At 39.6% G+C, this 23,134-nt stretch overlaps 2 protein-coding genes across 3 annotated transcripts in view; one reads left to right on the forward strand and one right to left on the reverse strand.

Annotated features, from left to right (window-relative positions):
* The window catches only part of Selenof (selenoprotein F), a 33,279-nt gene extending 26,834 nt beyond the window's left edge, over positions 1 to 6,445 (reverse strand). The window contains exon 1 of the mRNA XM_048351705.1: positions 6,318 to 6,445. Coding sequence (XP_048207662.1) covers positions 6,318 to 6,392 — 75 coding nt within the window. The 5' untranslated portion in view covers positions 6,393 to 6,445. The remainder of the gene's footprint in view (positions 1 to 6,317) is intronic.
* A 514-nt stretch (positions 6,446 to 6,959) lies between these two features.
* Positions 6,960 to 23,134, forward strand: part of Hs2st1 (heparan sulfate 2-O-sulfotransferase 1) — a 145,771-nt gene continuing 129,596 nt past the window's right edge. For both annotated transcript variants that reach the window (XM_048351706.1, XM_048351707.1), the window contains exon 1: positions 6,960 to 7,465. In XM_048351706.1, the coding sequence (XP_048207663.1) occupies positions 7,342 to 7,465 (124 nt within the window). In that variant the 5' untranslated portion in view covers positions 6,960 to 7,341. The remainder of the gene's footprint in view (positions 7,466 to 23,134) is intronic.

The raw sequence follows: 23,134 nt of genomic DNA on the forward strand, positions 1-23,134 counted from the left end.
TTTTCTACCTTGTTATTCCTATTTATTTCTAAGAACCTAATCAGTGCTTTTCTTTTAGGAAGACTTTTCTAAAGGATTCAGATCTCAATTTTAGCCATAGTACTTTTAGTCTCTGAAAAATTGGTGCATAATTACCCTAAAGTGCCACTTGGAAGACTGTAACATGTGAATCTAGGGTTTTTCTGACTCTCCAACAATATTGTGAGCTCTTCAGTTTCGTGAGGAAATGGTATTTTTGAGGGCTGTTCGATCATTGCTTTGCAGATTCAAGATTATGAATATAAAGAACATCCAGTACATATGTTTAAGCAACTTCACAGATGAAATTCCAATGATAAGTATAGCAATTCAAATCTATGTTACACCTGGTATGGTTTTATTAAAAAATAACTAAACAGCATGTAAATATGCACATGAAAGCCAAATACTATTTTATTTTATTTTATTTTTTTTGCTGGTCCTGGGGTTTGAACTCAGGGCCTAGGCATTGTCCCTGAGCTGCTTTTGCTCAAGGCTAGCACTCTACCACTTGAGCCACAAAGCCACTTCCGACTTTTTCTGTTTATGTGGTGCTGAGGAATCGAACCTAGGCCTTCATGTATGCTAGGTAAGCACTCTGCCACTGAGCCACCTTCCCAGGCCCCCAAATACTAAATTTTATAACAATTAGCCATTCTTATATGAAATTCTTAAGACAGGTCTTGACTAATAAAAATGAAAGTAGAATTGACCAAGAGATTCATTCTCTATTTTTCAATGCATTATTTTTGTAGTTATTTTACTCTTCACTGTCTGGAATGTCAACCTTCTCATGTAATTCTGAACAAATCTCAAACTTGGGACTGATGAGTTTAGAGAATGAACTCTAACATAATAACGCAGTCCAGATATTTTGCTAAGAGCTTGACATTATTCTTTAAATAGTATGGTTGTTTCCACTGAACAGAGAAAATAGGGGCTTAGGATAGTTAAGATAATTTGTCTGAAACTACACAGCCATTCTAATTGGGCTGAGGTGGAATCTCAATGTTGTTTTGATCTGATTTCTTGTAGGGCCAGAGATGTTGAGCATTTCTTCATGTGTCTATTATCCATCCTTATTTCCTCTTGAGAGAAGTCTCTCTTTAAGTCTTTAGCCCACTTATTACTGGGGCAGTTGTTTCTTTGAGGATTTGTAGTTTGGAGACTTAATTTTCTGAGTTCTAAGTATATTTTAGATATGAGGCCCTTGTCTGTTGTATGGCTAGAGAAGACCTTCTCCCAGTCTGTGGCCTTTCTATTTATCTTGCAAGCCATGCCCTTGGCCATGCAGAAGTTTTGCAGTTTCATGCAATCCCATTTTTCTAGCCTTTCTTTGATTTGTTGTGTTTCTGGGCCTTTATTAAGAAAGTTTTGACCTGTCCCAAGGAGCCCTAGTGTTTCTCCTATTCCTTCCTGTAATGTTTTCAGGGTATCTGCTTTTACCTTGAGGTCTTTGGAATAGCCATTATCAAGAAAACTAAAAAAATGAGTGAGGGGGCTAACAAGCATGACAAGAAATGTACTCACTACCTTACATATATAACTGTAACCCCTCTGTATATCGCCTTGATGACAAAATTAAGTAAATAAAATTACAAAAAAAAACTGCACAGAAATGATAGAGCAGCATTAAGATTCTAATCCTGGCCTACCCTCAGAACCTGAAATGAACAGGTCCCTATCAAATGTCATATGGAAGATGATTTCCCCTGAGCAGTGTTGGGCGGGGGAGGGGGGGGAGCCTAGTATGTGTGTGGTATTGGGGGTCTGCATGAGTACAGTAAATCAGTTTTATAGGAATGGATGAGCTAGTTGCAGTTTTCTCTCTTTTTCATGCTGTCACTTCCACTTACATTTTTTAACCATGAGTTCAAACATGTTTTAACCATGAGTTCAAACATGTAAGGCCCTCTCCAGAGGTAGTTGCTCTATCCCGGGCTTTTCAGACTGGAATGTAAGCTGAAATAACATATTGTTCTGTATAAATGACTAGGTCTCATGTAGTCCAAGGGAAAAAATGGGTTAAAACAACCTCTAACTACTGTTACTACCATACTGCACAACATCCGTAATGCTTCATTGAAATATCATCCCTTGCTTATAAGACATAGCAAGGTATGAGCCTATGAAGAACTGGGGTGGGAAATGGATCATCAGAATTCTGACTGAGAAAATATTATACATGATCTGAAAGGATTGAATACCACTTAGCTCTAAGAAGTTTTAGTAAACAGCTCTCTTAGGTTAAAAAAAATCTTTAGGTAATCTACTCTGAAAACACAAGAGAACAATCTAACAAAATATAAGTTATTTCCTGATGACAGGTTTCCTTTCTACCTCCTTTTTCTTTTTGTAACAAGTGCTGGATGGAGACTGAATCCAGAACCCAAGGCTTGCCAGGCAAATATTCTACTCTTGAGCTACATCTTGCTCTTTTGTTTCTGTATTTCATTTTTAAGATGGGGCCTTGCTAACTTTTGTTTAGTTTGGTCTCAAACTGAAGATCCTTCTACCTCTACTGCCTGAGTAGGTGGGAATACAGATAACAAGTCCTATAACTGTTTTATTCCTTTGAGACAAATGCACAATCCATGTAGTTTTTTCTCTAATTTCTGTTTATCCACAGTTCTCTACACTCCTTTTCATGTTTTGTTTTGTTTTTTCTTTCTTAAGAACACTACTAATTACAGAAGAGATGGGAATAAATAAACCTTAGAATAGTTAAAATAGTTCAATAAGGATGAATGTCTAGACTCTTTTGTTGATCTCTTTGGGGAGAAGTGTGTGTTAAGACCCCATATCTCTGGTTAGAGAGAGCTGGAATGATTCCCTATTGTTTGGCTACCATTTTCCTTCGATCTAGACTCTTATGAAGCCAATTTATAGTTTAGTGAGTGCGGTTTATCATTGTCCTAAAGCAACTGCAGTGATCTTGTTGACAAGAAATAGCATGAAACAAGACAAAGGACAAGGAGGTGATTTATACCTTAGTGGGACTTACAAAAATAAGCAAGGAACAATGACAAAAACAAAGTAAAGGAAAATTATCTGTTCTCTTTAGCAACACGAATTGTCATGGGGCAGGAAAAATGGAGGCATACACATGCATACACACCATGATCTGATTAAGATCATAGTGCAGGGCTGGGGATATGGCCTAGTGGCAAGAGTGCCTGCCTCGGATACACGAGGCCCTAGGTTCGATTCCCCAGCACCACATATACAGAAAATGGCCAGAAGCGGCGCTGTGGCTCAAGTGGCAGAGTGCTAGCCTTGAGCGGGAAGAAGCCAGGGACAGTGCTCAGGCCCTGAGTCCAAGGCCCAGGACTGGCCAAAAAAAAAAAAGATCATAGTGTAATGCAATGTAAAATATATAATAAAAACCAATACAAAGACATTACATCTGATTTTCCACATCTGGGAAGGGAATGTGAATTAAGCTATCATTCTAAACACCTTGCTTCACAGAGAACATAAAAAAATTAAGGACAAGAGTAAATTATTTGCCTTATAGTCAGTTGCTGAACTAAATTATATGACACCATGAATTTAATGGGCAGAGTATGGTAGAGGTGTATAGGATGCCTGTTTCTAAGAATACTTAAGTGGAATAGTGTGGTTGTAGCTAGGATTTAATCTGATTGGTTATTATTTTGTTAAGATGCTCTGATCTGTGGAGTCACATTTACAAGTGAATGGATAAAGTCACAGCATATAACATCTGAACTTTAATTTCTCTTCCTCCTACAACTCTCATACATACCTACAACTGGAATCAGATAAGAGCTATATGAAGTAAATTGTAACAGACTGTTTTATAGTAGTTTACAAATAGGCTTTGTGCTTCTATGCTGTCAGATCTTTGCTTATGGATTCCCTAATTCATTCACCAAATATCTTTGATAATCAGGTATTATATTATGTATGTCACTAGAGATAAAACAATAATCAGGAACAGTGAGCTGGTTTTTCCTTATGGCAAGGTCCAGTTAACTCAGTGAGAGAATACCATGTTGCAACAAGTTGTAATAGAATGTTAAAAGAACCTGAAAGAACTAGTACTTATCACTACTGGAGTACAGAGAGACTCCTAATCTCTACCTGGGCTGTTGAGAAGTTTGCCTGGAGAAAGGTGAGTTAAGTAGGTAAGTAGTAGAAACATTCAAAGAGTAGGAGCTGATAGGAAGCAGCTGCTAAGTGATGGAAACTCCATGGTCTGGTGAGGGATAACAGTATAGGAAATATAATAAAATGAGTGACTCCGATTTTCCATTTCTATCTTTTGTTCTCCCAGTAGAGCAAATATTGGGAAATAAGCCTAAATAAGCAAGTGCCTCGCTAAAGAACATCAAGGACAGACTCTATCTTAAAAGCAAGAGGAAAAGTATTAATTATGACAGACTTTAGAAAGAACACTTGGATGTAATGTAGAGATTTGGTTGGAAAGGGAGAAAATTAGACAGAGAAACTAGTTAGCAAAAATCTTATGGTACCCTCAGGCCAGAAACTGGCCTGAACTTAAAAGTACTACATGTGGAAAAAGAATCAAACATTAGATTTTTTTTTAAGGATTTAATGACTGATCCAGTTCAAAGAGAGAAAGAGAATTAAGAAGTTTCTGGCTTGGGCAACTGGGAAATGAATAGTCAGTCACTTAGATTTCCCAATAGAAATAATTCAAAGGGCAAAACAGAAACCTGGTATTTTTGAGAGATAACTGGAGAGAGATCTGTGGCCCAATGAAAAGATGAACAATTTGCTAACCAATTTCTGAGACATTCAGAAAGTAAAACCAGTAAGATTTGTTATCTGCCAGGATGTGAATTACAGCATACAAGGAAAGGAAGGAGTCAGAGATGCCTTTCAAGTTTCTGACTTGGGATTCTGTGCATGTTGCTGTGGTACACTGTTCAATGGCCTTGAGTTCCTCCTATCCTGGAATACTTCCTTCCTTCCACTGTGATTCTGTCATTTGTTCCATGTGGAGATGGAGTCTATTCCCCCACCTCCCCCACCTCTGAATCATGGACATGTCTTGGGCCTTGCTTTGACAAGTATTACACGATGGAAGTAACACATGAGATTTTCAAGGCAAGATCTTAGGAAGCATTGTTAAGCTTTGGTTTTCCTAAAGCACTGTCCCAAGATTGTTGTGAAGTTTGCAGTCTACTGAAAGTGAGAATTCACAAGGAGAACTACAGGTCTGAGCTGACAGTGCCAACTATAAATGATGATTCCCTTATATTTTGCAATTCAGCTAGAGATCCAAACTGGATAAAGGAGACCAGAGGAAATTAATAAAGCAATGCTCCTCTCACACACAGAATGGTTTACAAAATACTTTTAAGCCACGAAATTATTTTTTCTTGGGGATGAGGGGCTACACAGTGACACCAGCTTTCAGAGAATCAGATTATGAAAAGGCCGCTTGTTAGGGGAGAGATATCCCAGTAATTTCCAGATTTACTAAGTGACTAACAAAACTGTATTGGAATGTTAGAGACTTAAAAGAAATTGAGTTTGGGGCAAAGCGCGTGCGCACGCGCACACACACACACACTCCGAGGAGACTTTCAAATCTCCTTCAGACATTATTGCAGAGGACTGTGGAACTTAAAACTCCTAACTTCTTAGTTATATCAATTAAAGTCAAGTAATGTAGGAGAAAAATTTTCAGCAGTCCCAGCAAAGAATAACTTTAGCAGAATTAAGCTGCAGTAGTGCCTAACATGTTATCATTCACACAGCATGCAGTACGTGGAGTACAAACTCCTTATAAGTTAACTGAAGTTGCTTCCTAAGTAAGGCGGAAAAAGTCAATTTTCCTATTTCAAAGATTAAGAACACAGGTATCTGCTAATGGAGAAAATAGAAATTTAAAAAAAAAAAGGAAGGGGAACAAAGGAACACAGGAATTGCTCGAATGGACCAGAAATTCCTTAATGATGTAGAAGCCTTATAGGGATGGGTAAGGGTAGTTAGTTCCGTGTATTTCTGCACAATTTAAAAGAAATCTTCACTCCTTTCCAAGCTTTATTGCTTTTTTCCCCCTCTCGCCGCTGTGATGTACAACACGTTTCCAGTTAGAGTTGTGTAAGGAAAAAACTTCCCAAGACAGATCAGAAACTCAACCTGAAATACAGCCACGTAGCGCAGCGGCCAGAGCATCCGCCCGGAAGCCCGGTCCCTCCCACCCTGCCCCGGTGCGGCTCCCGTGCGGGACGCCATCTGCAGTCCTCCTCCTTTGCCAGGCCTCCGGCGGCCGCGGAACCGCCGCGGGGGTAACCGACACTCACCGCTTGAAGCACAGTCGCCAACAGCAACCTCAACCCAAACGCCGGCCTGAGCCACCCGCACTGCCCGGTCGCCATCGCTCCCAACTACCGTCAATCTCCGGACGCGCTGAGGACCCCCAAGGCTGAGAGGTGTCCATTCCACAGCCTGACTCGAAACCGGACGCCAAAGGCCGCTGCCCTCAAATCTCTTATTCAGCAGAGGCACAACGGAATGTAAGAACTTTAGGGCGATCGGATCTAAAGACAGTCGTCGGGTGCTTCCAATTACTCAAATCAGGCACTTTCCCTAACTCCCCATTCGTGGGTTTCCTTGGGCCCTTTCCTTTCATTCAGGACATTTCGTCAGGCAGCTACGAAGCCCCGCCTCCGCCAGTTTTAGCCCTGCCTTTTTCTCTAACTTGAGCCAATCGCATGCCGCTTTGGTTTAGCCCGGCGGCCATGGAGCCCAACCGTAAACCCAACTCCGAGCAGAACGCCGGGGGTCTGGCAACCAATGAACAGTGCCGACTCGGAGGGGGGGGGGGTGGAGTCTGTGGTTGCCGAGCAGCGTACGTAGATGCGCGCGCGTGGTGGCCGCGGGGGATGGGAAGGGGGCGGGGCGGAGGGCGGCGCAGTCGCAGCCGCAGCGCTGGTAGAGGAGCGCGCGTCCGTGAGCCGAGGAGGGTGGGAAGGAAGCCGGCGAGGGAGGCGGGCGGGCAGTCGGACACACCGGGGTCGAGGACTGAAGCAGTGGAGGCAGCCGACGGATCCCGGCAGCCTCCTCGCGCTGTGTTTCCTGTGCGGGCTCCTGGAAGGGGTGTCGGCTAAGTCGGCCGGGCAGGAGCGGACATCGGCGGTGTCGGTGCTGGCGCCTGGGGGCGGGGGACCGGAGCGGCGAGAAGGGGGGTTGCTGCGGCGGTGCGTTGCCCGGTGCGTCCTCTTCGCCCCTCTCCCGGCTCGGCGGGCTACTCCCGGTTTCTGCCTCGCCTCCGGGGCCCCGCTGCCCGCCCCCCGCGGTATGTCTTGATCCTGAGCGGCGGGTTTCATGGGGCTCCTCAGGATTATGATGCCGCCCAAGTTGCAGCTGCTGGCGGTGGTGGCCTTCGTGGTGGCGATGCTCTTCCTGGAGAACCAGATCCAGAAACTGGAGGAGTCCCAGTCGAAGCTAGGTGAGGAGCCGAGCCGCTTTGGACTGAGTGGTTTTGGAAGGGACCGGGTCAGAGGAAGCAAAGCAACCCGAGAAAAGTGGGCGTTCGTGTAACGTGGGGTCTGGTACCGGGAGCTGAGGTTGGGACTGGGGGTACATCGAGAGCGCACGCTCCGGCTCCAGGCTGGATCGAGCCCGAGTGGCGTTCAGAGCCTGCGAGGTCACGGGCCCGAGGTTGCAGGGGGCGCCCCGAAGTAGACATTCCATGGGGAGAGGAAAAGAAGACCGAACTCTGGAGAGCTAGCTGGTGCTTCTGGACTCCAGAAAGGAATGAGAGAAAGGATCGAAACGCCCCACCTCGCGTGTTCTCTGAGAAGTCCAACGGGAAAGCTCGGCGGGGTTGGGGAGGGCTGTATTCGAATTCGAGATCTGGGCACCTTGGTTGGGAAAAGAATCTTCTGGGCTTGGCGGGAAGGTGGACGGAGGAATGGATGCACGGAAATGGATGGAGATGCCGGGAATGCTGGGGAACGAGAGGAATAAATGCACTTGCATTTATTATTGACTTGAGTTGTACTCTTGCGTTGGGGGCGGTAAGGGACCTTAACCACTGACGGTTAGAGCGAGGCTTGTCAGGAAGAACTGGAAAGCGAAGGGAAAGCTTAAACGGCGTGGTAAACCATCCGGGGATTTAAATTCCTTCGCACTGGCGCTAAACTGATGATTAATTTGGGCTTCAGAATAGGGTTATATCTGCAGGCTGCTTCGCGGTGGTGTTTATGTAGTGAATGTAAAATAGGAGGGAACACTGAGAGAGGGGTTATAGTGAAATTTACGTTTGCGAAAGCAAAAAGATTATACAGGAAGGTAACCATATGGTAAAGTACCTTAAGCAGTTAACGATGTTTTAATGAGTGCAGGGATCTGAAATACAAAAAAGTGTGAAATTGCGAAAACCCACAAGAAAGCACAAATAAATAGTAAGGGCTTTCGGATTAGTAGAGAACTTTAACATTTAGCATTTTGAAGATGAAGACGTAAGTTTCAGAGTAATACATTTTGATTTAAAGGGTCCATGATACTTAAAAATAAGTCCAAGAGGTTGTAATTTGAATGTGGAAACGTCATGTGTATTTTCCTGCGAACACTTTCATCTCACCATCATCCCCTTAAACCTTTTGAAAAGCAAGCAAAAGAAAAAGTACGTTTAGCAGTATAATTTAACTGTAGTAGCTGAGGTTCTAGTTTTTTTAGACATTGAGTAAAGCTTTGGAACATTGTATTGAAGAACACCAAATAAATATGACTTAGAGTAACTATGTTTCGAAGAGAAACTAAAGATACTCCCAATTCTCACTTCTACAGTAAAATTTGAAGAGCTCTTCAATGTATTTACTATAAATAATTATTAATATTCGTTTTAACGATGAACTTGAAAATTGAACCGTATGCTTTTTCATTTGGAACCATTTATGTAGTATATGGTCATTTTCTGGCCTCAGTGATCAAGCTTTACAGGAAGAAAGTGATTCCTCTTGGAAGTTGAAAGTAAATTAAAATAAAAATTTGTAAAATTGTATCACTATTTGGATCTCTCTGGAGTTAATTTCTTAGATTGCTTATAATGGATTGCCTAACATTTTTTTCCTGTAGTACTTGCAAGTGATTTCCACAGACACAACTTGAATAATTTTATTAAGTAGTTACCTAAAGATGTAAAATGCCACAGGTTGAACATAATGTGCTTTCTCAGAATTTTCTTATAAGAAAATTCCATTGGGAATAGTAAATATCAAAATAGTTATATAAGAAAGAGTAAATATGCATCAAAATACTCTGAAAAAGAATTGAGGACTAGTGAGGGTGCCTGCCATGATTCTTCTACTCAGGTGGTTGAAGCAGCATGAGGATGGTGAAGGCCAGCCTAGGCCACATAGCAAAAAGATGTCCCTTAAAAAAATCCTAAAAAAAAAGAACCTTAAGTACAAAATACTTAGTAGTGTTTTGCATCTGAAGCAACATGACAAATAAAATGTGTAGCTTTATATCAATCCAGTCTTTACATTTTTTTTAAATGGGTTTGTGGTAGGGTGTGGTAGAATGGGATTGGGTCTTGTTGTATTATTTGGGCTGGCCCATAATTCCTAGCCTCAGGTGATCCTTCTACTTTAGCTTTCACAGTAACTACAAGTGATTTCCACTGAAAAGAGACATTGCCAGTAGTAATTTGACCCCTTAGTAAAGAAAGACAGAAGGCATATTTTGATAACCAGCCTCATCACTAGACTCTTTTTGTCTGTAATACTTTTATTCAGTCTTCTAAGATGCAATAAAAAGCTCTATTTCTAGAAATAAGATCTTGAGATTGCATAATTTTCCCAAGACAACATTGCTTAAGAGTATCAGAGCCAAGATTTTAACTCTGGTATGTCTGATCCCAAATGGAAGGCTGCTTTAATTATGCCAGGCTGATGGAGACTTTATATTGACCTGACATGAAGATTTCTGTTTGAAAAGAATACCACAAAATGAGTATCATTTTGAGAAAAATAACTTTCTATCATGAATTGGTTTAGTGTAATGTCTCCCCTTGTTTATATCCATATAATGAGCATAATTATATTACCCAAAGAAATGACTGAAATAGTTTATTTTGGCTACTGGAGAAGAAAAATTTTGGTTGTTTTCTATGAGTGTAAAATTATAAAATTGAACATTTTTGTTTGGCCTTAAGAAAAGAAAGAAATATTGAACATTTTGCCATTAAAGGTTGCTTTTTTGCTTTTTAGTTTTCTGCTATAGTGGACTACAAAGGACTGTATTGTCTGATAATATCTTTAATGCACCTTCATTAAAGGCATTGAAAGACAAAAATTTTCATGTTATTAAATTATTTTATTAATTTATTGTGTTTACTCATTGTATTTTTTTATTTATTTATTGTGCCTCTTCTGAGACTTGAACTCAGGTCCTGGGTGCTGTCCCTCAGCTATTATGCTCAATGCTGGTGCTCTACTACTTGAGCTACACCTCCATGTCTGGTTTTTTACTGGTTAGTTGATAAGAACCTCACAGACTTTTCTACCCCAGCCTGCTTTGACTCACAGTCCTTAGATCTCGGCCTCTTGAACAGATAGGACTACAAGTGTGAGCCACCAATCTTTGGCAGTGAGTCTCTTTGATTTGTCTGCCCAGCTGTCTTTGTCTTTTCCTTTTTTGTTTAAAACAAATAGGAGATTGCTCAATATATTTTTTTTGAAATTTTCTTTCTTTTTTTTCCATCTCTCCAGGTTAGTAGATATAAATTTGATTCATTCTAATAGCGGTACAGTAGTCTGCATTATGCAGGTACTACAAAATTTAAACCATTGTGCCAGTAATCGAAATTCAGTTTGTGTTCAGACATCCTCAACTCCTGCCACTCATCTTTATAAGGTTGCTTATCTTTCTTGGTGTTGTAAATGTTATGCTTATTGGTCTGTTTAGGTCTTTATTCATTGACACCTTTTTCACTAAGACATTTGTGTATGTGGGATTGCTTGGACAAAGGATTCATGAGTTTATGATTGAGTAGGCTTGAAAATCTTTTACTTTCCCATTTTTTTCTAAAGGTTACAGTAATCTATACTGCCAGCATACACTCAGGAACAGTGAGAACTCTCAGCTTTTAACTTTTGACACTCTGAAGCTGTGAAATATGTTGCTAAACGGATTCATATTTCCTTAATTTCTAGTTAGGTTGACTATCTTTATTCACATTTAATGCTTTGTACTTGTTAATTCATTTTCTACTTTTGTATTAGATATTTTGCTGAATTTTAGTTGCTTGTGTTTTTAAAAAATTAAAATTAATAATGAGTCATCTATATATTTATCTATTATCTACATCTATATTTTATTATGTATAACTATATTCCTCATATATATGAATATATATAAAACATTTCTTTTTCTCCATGTTTCTTACTTGTCTCTCAGCTATGACATGTCTTGCTTGTACAGAAGTTTTAACATTTATACAGATTTATCAACTGAGGCAAGTAGGTTTCATATGTTGCTTAAGACTTCCTTGAATGGAGTGCATATATTCTATATATTTGAATATGTTGTGATTTATTTTATACATTGAGTGCTATATATCATGCATATATTTATAGCATTTATTGTGATTTATTTCCTTGAATAGCTATGTATGACAAAGAGTATATTATAAAATAATCCATCTTTTCTCACTTTATGGTAATTCTTTTCCTTATATGTCAGGTTTTCACATGTTCTTTGATTTTGTAGTTATTTTAGTCCACTAGAGATTCTTTTTTTTTAAATTAAATTCCTTCATTTTCTCCCATCTATCCCAATTCCACCCACTCGGACAAGTTAACTTTGTTGTTCCATTTTCACATATGTATGTTGTTATTATGACTATGTTCACATACCATTCCACTTTCCATTTTCCTGCATCTTCCTCTTGAGCCTACCTCCCTCAAACAAAACACATTTCAGCTTCCTTAACCAGAGAGAGATTCTTTGTACTTGAAGAATCCATTTAGATTTCAAGACATCCATAAATACTTTGAAATTATATTCACACTTTTCATCATATTTGTGGAGGAATGTGATTCTCTTAATGGTAAAAAAATATAAAGTTATGGAATACAGTTTGAGGGTCCCTAATTGAAAAATCTCAAATCTAGAATACTGTCAAATCAAACTTTTTTGCACAATGGTATGATGTACAAATAAAATAATTCTCCTGGTTTTATGATGGTTACTTTCAAAATGTAAACACACCAAAAATATTATATAAAATTGCATTTGGGTTATATGCATAAGATGTATATGAAACATTTGATTTTGTGTTTAGATTTGGGTTCCATTTCCAATATATTTTACTTCGTATATGTGAACATTTCTAACTCAGAAAAAAAAAATTGAAATTTGAAAGACTTGTATCTCTAAGCAGCTTGCCTTCCACCATGATGCATTATTGCTTTACTACAGCTCTCCAAGCAAGGGAGCCACTTGATCACTGACTGGACCAAAGTCTTTACTTCCTTGGTAACCATCTCAATTCAACTGACTAAAACTGGGATTCATTGGGGACTTCTTGGAGTTCTGTGTTTATATTTTTTTATTACATTTAGAAATTTAGGGCCATTATTTTTTCAACTAGTTTTACTCTGCTCTTTTCTCCTGGGGAACTCAAATTATGCATATACTAAGCCAGATGGAAATGTACCACACTTCAGTGGTGTTGTATTCAGTTTTTTTCTTAGCCTTTTAAATTTATATATTGTACTAAATAACTTTTGTTGATAAAATTTCAATTTATGAATACTTTTATTCTGCAGTGTGTACTTTATTTCTAATTTCATTGAGTATATTATGAAAAAAGCACCTTCCATTTCACCAACTTGTTTGGATCTTAAAAAAAAAAAATCCCCCAGTTTTGTCCTAAGATGTTCTTACTTGCATATTATTGAAACTGGAGCATTGTTATGATATTTCTTTTGATATCCTTCTCTATTATTCTCATCATATATGTAATTTCTGATTTGCTTTCTTTTCTGTACATTATGGACCAAATTTTCCTCTTTTTTTTTCTTTTTACAAATTACCTAGGTAATTTTTAACTGAGGGCCAAACATTGTGAATTTTATCCTGTTCCATTCTGGGTATTCTCATATTCCTACTACACATTCTTAAAGCTATCCTTTGTGACATGTACATGTTACCTAGAAACAGTTGGAGTCCTTTGAGATTGCTTTTAATTTTGTTAAAGGGGATTATAGCAGCTTTTTACTCTTGGACTGATTTTGCTTTATTGCAGAGACAGCACAGGAAACCATGGTTTCCTCCAAAGCTTTCTGCCCAGTTCCCTATATATTACACCCCTCCCCCCCCATTTTGGCCAATGGGAACACTGGTTGAGTGAATCTGAAAGAATAAATTCACCTGCACCTTTTGAACCATCTTTTGAGGACTTGATTTCTTTATATGCATGCACTGATTGGGCTTTGCTAAAACTGTTTGAAGCTCCATCTTTCTCTGTAATCTGTCCAGCAAGTTTAACTAAATTCTCCCCCCTCCCCCAAACCTCTGATTCTAGGTTTTTGATTCAGGGAGCCTGTTGGAGTCCTGAATTAAACTGTCTGAGCTCTTCCTCTGTGTACTGTAGCCTAGAAACTCTTTTCAGGAGGTCATAGGACTTACCTCATTTTCTGAGTGGTTATCATTCTGCCCTAATTTCTGATTTAATATCCAGTGTCTCAAACCTGTTACACGTCTTATCCATTCTGTTTTAGTTAATGTAACAGTCCCTGTTACTCTGTCTTGCTTGGACAAATGCTTCTGTTTCCAAGTTGACAAAAGAAGTAAGTTTGCGACACACTTTACAATTGAAAACAGTAGCCAGGCTCCAGTGGCTCACTCCTGTAACTAGCTACTCAGGAGTCTGAGGTCTGAGGGCCACTGTTCGATGCCAGCCCAGGCAGAGAAGTCTGTGTGATTCTTATCTCCATTAAACTACTCTGAAAAAGCTGGAAGTGGCATTATATCTCAAGTGGTAGAGAGCTAGCCTTGAACACCAAGAGGCTCAAGGGACAGTGCCTAGCGCCTGAGTTCAAGCCCCAGGACTGGTAAATGTGAATGAGTGAATGAAATAGTACTACAAGTTGAAGAAACAAGTCGTGACTTAGGTTTCTCCAACTTCTTCATAATCTTTAACTTGGTTTTGAGCTCGAGCCCTTTGTTAGTTGTCAACTGAAAGTTAGAGGTGAGACTTATTCATTATAGCTGGATCTCCTCCTTTCCCCATGATCATTTCAAGTGAACTTAGATTAATTCTTTTATTGCTACCAATTTTATTCTGACTTTAAGAAACCAAGTTTTACTGTATTCATTTAGATGCAGTAGAGGCTTAGGTTCTTAATCTTAGACTCTTTCAGACTTGCCAATGAAGCATTTGGCTCCAAGAAGTGGTTTCTGCTTTTCCTGTAATGTATGATTGTTGAGCTAATTGTTCTGTTCTTGCTAGGTGTGGGTGGATGGATAGTGTTCTTTAGAGACTTCCTTTCTGTGTTATTTTTGTAATATCCTTATTCCAAACTAAATGATGGCAATAGTGGTGAGGGATGATTGGCGCTTGTGGTAATTATAGCCAATATTTTGCATGTACAGAAAATATAGTTATTTAATTCTCAGGTGTCCAACTCTATGATATAGATAGATATGATCCTTCTCCATATGACTCTGGAGTAGCTGGGATTACAGGTGAGTGCTATGCTTGGACATAATGACAAATCCCACTAGATTTTAGTCGGGAAAGGGAAATTCTGTTTGAAACACCTTAAAAATGGGCTCTTTGTGGTTATGGATTTGAGGTTAAGTGACTATTTAGGTGTGCAGTAACTCTTGGCATATTTATTTCTAATTATAAATTATGTTTGAATTGGGTTTAATGTAATTTAGAAACATTGGTTTGTTGGTAACCCAGTTTGCTAGTATGTATTTTCTATACTTTGTAAGAAAAAAGTTTAAGAAATGGGCTGATAATCTCGTTTGACATTTTTCTGCTACATTGCTTAGCAAGTTTTTGTGTCATAATCTGCATTTCTTCTTTTTCAACAATGAATTTTGCAACAAGTACCCAAGTGCAGAATTACTATTGTTTTCAAAATAATGCCAGTAACTCTTTTAGTTAATGGTAGCTTTAAAATGAGGCATTTAAAAAATTAGCTGTGTAGTATAAACATCATAGTTAAAGTCGTACTACAATGATGACTTTTTACTCAGTAAAGAAGCTGCACATTCTCCTCTGGGGTAGAGTTTAGTGATTAGAGTTGTCTGTTGTTCTTTAGTTCCCAAGATGCGATGTAAAAGTTTCAGTGTCTTAAGTATTCAGTAGCAAGAAGTACTCTTAACTTCAATATAGGCAGGTATGTTGAAGCATGGTGTAAAATTGGGTAATTACCTTAAAATAAAATTGACAGTTCCACTTGTGGTATGTCCCTACAATTCTAGTAATAGTGAGGCAAAGATGGAGCATGGTGAGTTTAAGGCCCTCAGGTAGCGATCATGAGACCTTGTCTCATTTAAGTTTTACTTATGCCTAACTGATTATCAAGCAGTCAATTTTGATGCTAAGATTTTTCAAGTTGCCAATGTTTTAAATTTCAGTGCAGTTTAAGATAAAATTGTTTAAAATAAAATATACTCAACTCTTTCATAACATGTTGGATATACACTCAATAAATTAGTTTAATCATTTTGTCCTTAGGAGAGCTAATTAGAATGTCTGACTTTCAAGGTAGGTGAGGAGGTTACTTCTTGGGAAGAAAAGGTAGGAGGATCAAAGTCTTAACGAAGGCCCTGGGCAAAAATGAGATCCTATCAGAAAAATAAACTAAAGCAAAACAGGTTAGAGGGGTGGTTCAAGTGGCAGAGCACTAGTTGGAGCCCTTGAATTCACAACATTAGTGCTGTGCTGAAAGGGTGGTTTGGGTCACTTAGCATGAAAGGCATATTTAGTTTCTTTATTTTTCCAAACAGGACAGAATAAAATCATTTACCATGGCCCTCTGGGACACACACACACACACACACACACACACACACACACACACACGTTTGTCTTTGAAGGTTAATGGGGTGGGGGGGAGGAAGCAAACAAATGGGTGGTGATCATTTATTGCCTTACAGGAGATTTCACAGTGAGGAAGTTTAGAAGTATTTGTGACCTTCCCTCCTGATTCTGGGACTTAGTAGTGTGATTTAGGAATGATGCTGTCTGGAATATCTGATAGAGGAAATGTCATTTTGTATGCCCCTTTTTCTTTTGTTCTAGGTTGGAATTTAGGATTAATTCTGTGACTATTTATAGTGTAGTCTTCCTTGTGGCCTCCACTTCCATAGTTTTCCACTCTGACTTCCCTTTCATGTAGTTTTTGCCCGTCTTCACCCTTTGCCTTTGGATCTGTTATTTGCAAATGGCACTTGAAACAAATAAGAATAAATTAACAAATACTTATATGTAGTAATTATATTCTAAGTGTTTTATATTATGATTTCATTTAATATAAATGATGCTTTTCTTTAAAGGTGTCAGAAAGATAAATGATCTTCAGATTAAATGTGAAAATGTTTGGACACTAAAAACACTATTGTTGCTGCTTACTATTGTTGTCCTAGAGTTCAATGAACTCCACAGTGTACATTGCTTGCTGCTGTAGACTTTCTGAATGCCCACACAGGAGTAGCATGTGCATATGTTCAGGTAAATCTAATGATACGATACTGCATGAGGTTTCAGAAGTGACATTCCAGTGAACCTTTTTCTCTATGAAAAGAGTAATCACTGGCAATTCTGACTGTTACTTCTTTCTGAAAATAGTAATTATTGGTTTTCATATAATTTCCAGGAAAGACTTGTTTTTATTTTTAACATTACTGAATTTTTATTTCTTACTAATCCTTGCTTACCTGACAGTTTTAAGTATAGACATTTTGAGTTGTGATGGGAATTATACATGTGCTTATGTATGTATAGCTAATTAAGTTTTAGTATTAGTAATGGCCAAATTAGTGAAGAAAGAAAGAACCCAAGCCCATTTCTCCATTTTTGAAAAAGTTTTGTGTGCTAGTTTTTTTTTTTGTAATTTTTTATTAATTTAACAAAATTTTTTTGACAAGGTGTTGTGCAAAAAGGGTACAGTTACATAGTAGGGCAGTGTGTACATTTCTTGTGATATCTTACACCCTGTTTTTCTTTCCCTTCCCTAGGTCAGGTAGATGTATATACAATTCACAATGTACCAAGAACATATACAGTAGCCACGTGGCCCAAGCCAAAGAAAGTTCACCTAGGGCGTTAAATGTAATGTCGTCATTAGACAATATGTCGACAATAGTCTAATATGAACGTACATACATAGCTTTTGAGCTATTGTATTCCACTGAGAGGTTAATTTTTGACTTTTATGTGTTGAGTAGTTGTTTGGTTTTAGTTACATAATGTAGGGTCACTGACCCAATCCTGTGGGAAATACCATTTGACAAGAAGTTTTTGGTTTCACAGACCTGGTCTCTACTGTCTCCCCTTCACCCCATCTTAACAGTCATATATCAGGGAGATCATGCCCCTTTGTTTTCTGTGTTCTAGGCTTGTTTCGCTCAACATTATTTGTTCAAGTTCTGACCATTTCCCTGTGAATAACAGTATTTCACCATTCCTAATTGCTATGTAGTATTCCATTGTGTATAGGTACCATATTTTTTGGATCCATTCATCTGTGGAGGGGCATCTGGGTTGATTCCATATTTTGGCTGTTGTGAATTGTGCAGTGATAAACATGGAAGTGCAAATGTCTTTTTGATATCTTGGGGTTTGCTGTTCAGGATAGATGCCTAGGAGTGGTATGGCTGGGTCATAGGGTAGGTCTATATTGAGCTGTTTGAGAAACCTCCATACTGTCCTCCAAATTGGTTATACTAATTTATACTACCACCAGCAATGTAGAAGGGCTCCTCTTTCCCTGCCCCACCTCCAGCATTTGTTGTTGCCTGAGTTCAGAGTATAGGCCATTCTAACTGGAGTGAGGCGGTATCTCACGGTTGTTTTTATTTGCATTTCCTTTACTGCCAGGAGTGTTGAACATTTCCTAATATGTTTCTTTGCCATTTTTATTTCTTTTGTGAAGTCTCTCTTTAGCTCCTTTGCCCATTTCATAATTGGTTTATTGGGCTTGGAGGGGCTTAGTTTTTTGAGTTCTCTGTAGATGACAGACATTAGGCCTTTGTCTGTTGCTGTGCTGGTAAAGATCCTTTCCCATATGGTTGGCTGTCTTTCTATTTTGGTGGCTATGTCCTTAGCTGTGCAGAAACTTTATAATTTGTAGTAGTCCCATTTGTCGAGTCTCTCCCCTATTTGTTGTGCCCCTGGGACTCTATTCAGGAAGTTCCTTCCTGTGCCTATAAGTTCTAGTGTCTTTCCTACTCTGTCCTTCAGTAGTTTCAAGAATTCAGGTCTGATATTGAGGTCCTTGATCCATTTTGAGTTGATCTTGGTGCATGGTGATAGGCTTGGGTCTACTTTGAGTTTTCTGCATATGGCTGCCCAGTTCTCTCAGCACCAGTAGTTGAAGAGGCTGTGTTTATTCCATTGTATGTCTTTAGCTCCTTTGTCGAATATCAGCTGACTGTAAGAGTGCGGTTTTATTTCTGGATCTTCAATTCTAATCCATTGGTCTTCTGGTCTGTTTTTATACCAATACCAGGCTGTTTTTGTTATGATGGCTCTATAGTAGAGCTTGAAGTCTGGTATTGTGATACCTCCTGCACTGTTTTTTTTTTTTTTTTTTGCCTAGAATTGCTTTGGCTATTCTAGGTCTTTTGCTGTTCCATATGAATTTATGGAATGCTTTCTCTATTTCAGTGAAGAATGTAACTGGGATTTTGATAGGGATTGCATTGAATTTGTATAACAATTTGGGCAGTATGGCCATTTTCACTGTATTGATTCTGCCTACCCATGAGCATGGGAGGTCTTTCCATCTCCTTGTGTCTTCTTTGATTTCCCTTATTAGATTTTTATAGTTCTCATTAAATAGGTCCGTCACGTCCTTGGTTAGGTTGATCCCTAGGTACATTTTTTTTTTTTTTTTGGCTACTATAAATGGAATTGATTCCATAATTTCCTTTTCTGCTTGTACATTGCTGGTGTACAAAAAAGCTGCTGACTTTTGTGGATTGATTTTGTATCCTGCTACTTTGCCAAAATAGTTTATTAGGTGTAGGAGTTTGGGGACTGAGTTTTTTGGGTTCTTCAGATATAAGATCATGTCGTCTGTGAATAGGAATAGCTTGATTTCTTCCTTGCTGATGTGGATCCCTTTGGTGTCCTCCTCTTGCCTTATTGCTATGGCTAGGGATTCCAGCACTATGTTGAAAAGAAGTGGGGAGAGTGGGCATCTGCCGGGCTCGGGTCGCCTCCCCTGGCACGGGGATTCAGGCTCAGCTGTGCTTCTAACAGCTCCCTTTCTCACCCTCTCCCCTGGTCACCCGACCCGCAGGTAAGGCCAGGGGGGAGTGGGGGGCTCAGGAAAGACCTCAGGTGCACGGGGCCGTACGAGATAGCTTTACCCACCTCCTTACCCGTGAAGAAAGCCAGGCGAGCGCAGATCTCGGAGACGCTTTGTGAGCAATCTGATTTATTAGGGCGGGGCAAAGGCTAATGGTAGGAAGGGAGGAGAGAAGGGTGATCGGCCAGAGCGCTGATAGGCTGGAGAGCTTGCCATAGTACCCCCTCATGAGCTAACATCACTTGGAAAGCGCCACGCCAGGGGTGAAAACCCGCGAGACTGGGGGCACATGGGCTGGCGAGAAAGTTTGAGGGGCTGTTCGCAAAGCCAGTTCTTCTGGTTCTGGACCCAGAGAAATGTGGCCTGCTTCCGCATTCCCCAGGGCTGGGGGAAGGGCAGCGTCTCGGGCACGCTCTCCAATGCCCTTCCCCCTCAAGGCCAAGGCTTCCCCAACAGGCATCCTTGTCTTGTTCCTGAGTTTAGGGGGAATGATTTTAGTTTCTCTCCATTTAATATGATGTTAGCAGTTGGTCTGTTGTATATGGCTTTTATTGTTTTGAGGAATGTTCCATCTATTCCTGTTCTCTCCAGAGCTTTTAATAAGTATGGATGTTGTATTTTGTCAAAGGCTTTTTGGGCATTGACTGAGATAACAATGTGATTCTTGATTTTAGTTCTGTTTATATGGTGAATTATGTTGATTGATTTACGGATGTTGAACCATCCTTGTGACTGTGGGATGAAGCCTACTTGGTCATGATGTATAATTTTCTTGATCAGTTTCTGGGTCCTGTTAGCTAATATTTATTGAGGAGCTTTGCGTCTGTGTTCATTAGTGATGTTGGTCTGTAGTTTCCTTTTTTTGTTGGGTCTTTGCCTGGTTTGGGAATGAGTATGATATTTGATTCATTGAATGAGTTTGGGATTTCTCCCTGTTTCTATTTCGCCGAAGAGTTTGAGGAGTATTGGTATTAGCTCCTCACTACAGGTTTTATAGAATTCGTTGGTGAATCCATCTGGGCCTGGGCTTTTCTTTGTCGGGAGGTTCTTGATTACCCCCTGTATCTCACTGTAAGTTACTGGTTTATTTAGTTGATTTATTTCTTCTTGGTTCAGTTTGGGCAGTTTATACTTCTCTAAGAATTGATCAATTTCTGTAAAATTATTGTTTTTTAGTGAGTAGAGGTTCTGGAAATAGCTCCTTATGATTGTTTGAATGTCGTGTGTACTGATTTTATGTATATGAGTCTCTTCTCTTCTCTTTTTTGTAAGTCTTACAAGGGGGTCTGTCAATTTTCTTTATTTTCTCAAAGAACCAGCTTTTAGTCTTATTTATTTGTTGAATGGTCTTTCTATTTTCAATCAGATTTATCTCTTCTTTAATCTTTGTGATCTTTCTCCTCCTAGTCATTTTAGATTCGATCATTTCTTGTTTCTCCAGCTGTTTCAGTTTCATCGTGAGGTTATTCACCTGCTCTGCTTCCATTCTTTTAATGTGAGTGCTGAGGGCGATGATCTTGCCCCTCAGTACTGCCTTAGCTGTTTCCCATAGGTTTCTTTGTGATGTATTTTCATTGTCATTGTGGCTTATGAATTCGTTAATTTCATCTTTAATTTGGTCTGTGGCCCAAGTGTTGGGTAACAGTGTGGGGTTTAGCCTCCAAGAATGTGTATAGCCTCTGTGGTAACCGTTGTTATTGAGGGTTACCTTTAATCCACTGTGGTCAGATACAATACATGGGATGACGTCAATACTTTTGTATTTGCTGAGGTTCTTTGTGTGGGCTATGACATGGTCTATTTTGGAGTATAAATCCATGAGTTGCTGAGAAGAAGGTGTATTGGGTCTCTGTAGGGTGGAAGATTCTGAATGGATCTGTCAGATCCATTTGGGATAAGGTGTTACTTAGGTCCTCAGCTCCCTTGCTAATCCTCTGGGTGTTGGATCTGTCTCTTGGAGAGAGTGGGGTATTAAAGTCACCCACTATAATTGTGTTTGGGTCTATCTTGTTCTGTAGTTCTGTGAGAATTTGCTTGACATACGTAGGGCCTCTTTTATTCGGTGAGTATACATTTATCACTGTGATGTCTTGATTCTGGAATTTTTCCTTGTATTAAAATGTAGTGACCTTCTTTGTCTTTTTGAGTTGATTTTAATGAGAAGTCCAGCTTGTCTGAGATCAGGATGGCTACTCCTGCCATTTTGGTAGGTGTGTTTGCTTGGAAGATCTTGCTCCATCCTTTCATTCGGAACCTGTTTTTATCCCTTGCTGTAAGGTGGGTCTCTTGTAGACAACAGATGGCAACTTTTTGTTTGCGGATCCATTCTGCTAGTCTGCTCCTCTTTATCGGAGAGTTTATACTGTTTATATTAAAAGAGATCAAGGTTAAGAGTGTTTTTTCTCTTTCCATTTTCTTGTTAGGCTGTTTTTCCTCTTTTTTTTTTTTTCTTGTCTTTAGTGAGATGCTCTTTCTGTTGGGATCTGGCTATTGTAGTTTCTTTCTGTTTCTGTCTGTGTGTCCTGTACGATTTCTGTTGGGTGGGGTTCCCCTCTTAGAATTTGCTGTAGGGCTGGTTTTTTATTCACATACTCCTTTAGATCCTCTTTGCTATGGAAAGATCTGGTTTTCCCCTTGAATATGAACTCCAGCTTCGCTGGATATTTTATTCTAGGTTGGCAGTTGTTGGCCTGTAGGACTCGGATGGTGTTCTTCCATTCTCTTCGCACGTGGTATGTTTGTGTGGAGAGGTCTGCTGTTATTCGGATCCTCTTCCCATTGTAATACATTTCTTTCTTCACTTTGGCTGCATTAAAAATTTGCTCTTTATTCTTGAGATCTGAATTCTTGATTATTATGTGCCTCGACGTGGCTTTTCTAGGGTCTGGTCTGCCAGGTGTCCTATAGGCTTCGGTTACCTGGATGAGGTCCCTTATGAGATGGGGGAAGTTTTCTGCAATCACTTTATTGAAAATATGTTGAAGCCCTCTGCTCTGGTATTCGGCTCCTTCTTCTATTCCAATTATGTGCAGATTATATCTCTTGTCTTTGTCCACCAGCTCCTGGATTAGTCTGCCCTGGAGCTTTACCGTTTCTTGGCGTGTGGTAATTTTCTGGACCTTATCGGCTGCATCATCGTCTGAGAGAGATTCTGGCTTCAATATGGTCACTTCTTTGTGCTGTGGATTCAAGTGCAGAGTTTATGGATGTCAGAGAGCTATTTATGGTTGCCAGATCAGCTCTGATCGTGGAAATTTCTTCCTTTAAAGAGTTGTATTTTAAATCTATTTTTTCATGCATTTCACTTCTCAGGATGTTAAGGTCTTCTTTAACGGAGGTTTGCACTGTATCCATTTTTTTCTTGGCTTCCTGGATGTCCTTCGAGACTTCCGCTCTAAACTCCGGGAATTGTTTTCTGATTTCGTTTCTGAGCTTTCCATCATTTCTACTATCATAGCCTCAGTTGTTTTTTTATTCTCTATCTCCTCTTCAGGAGGCCCACCTGTGCGCGGTACGCCCGGCCCCGGGTTGTTGGGGTGTGCTTGTGCCCTCCCGCTAGTTTGCTGTGGGAGGCGGTATGTGTGGGCCCCAGTAGGATCAAGTGTCCGGGCGCG

This window comes from Perognathus longimembris, chromosome 7 (assembly GCF_023159225.1).
Source record: "Perognathus longimembris pacificus isolate PPM17 chromosome 7, ASM2315922v1, whole genome shotgun sequence".
Lineage (NCBI taxonomy): Eukaryota > Metazoa > Chordata > Mammalia > Rodentia > Heteromyidae > Perognathus > Perognathus longimembris.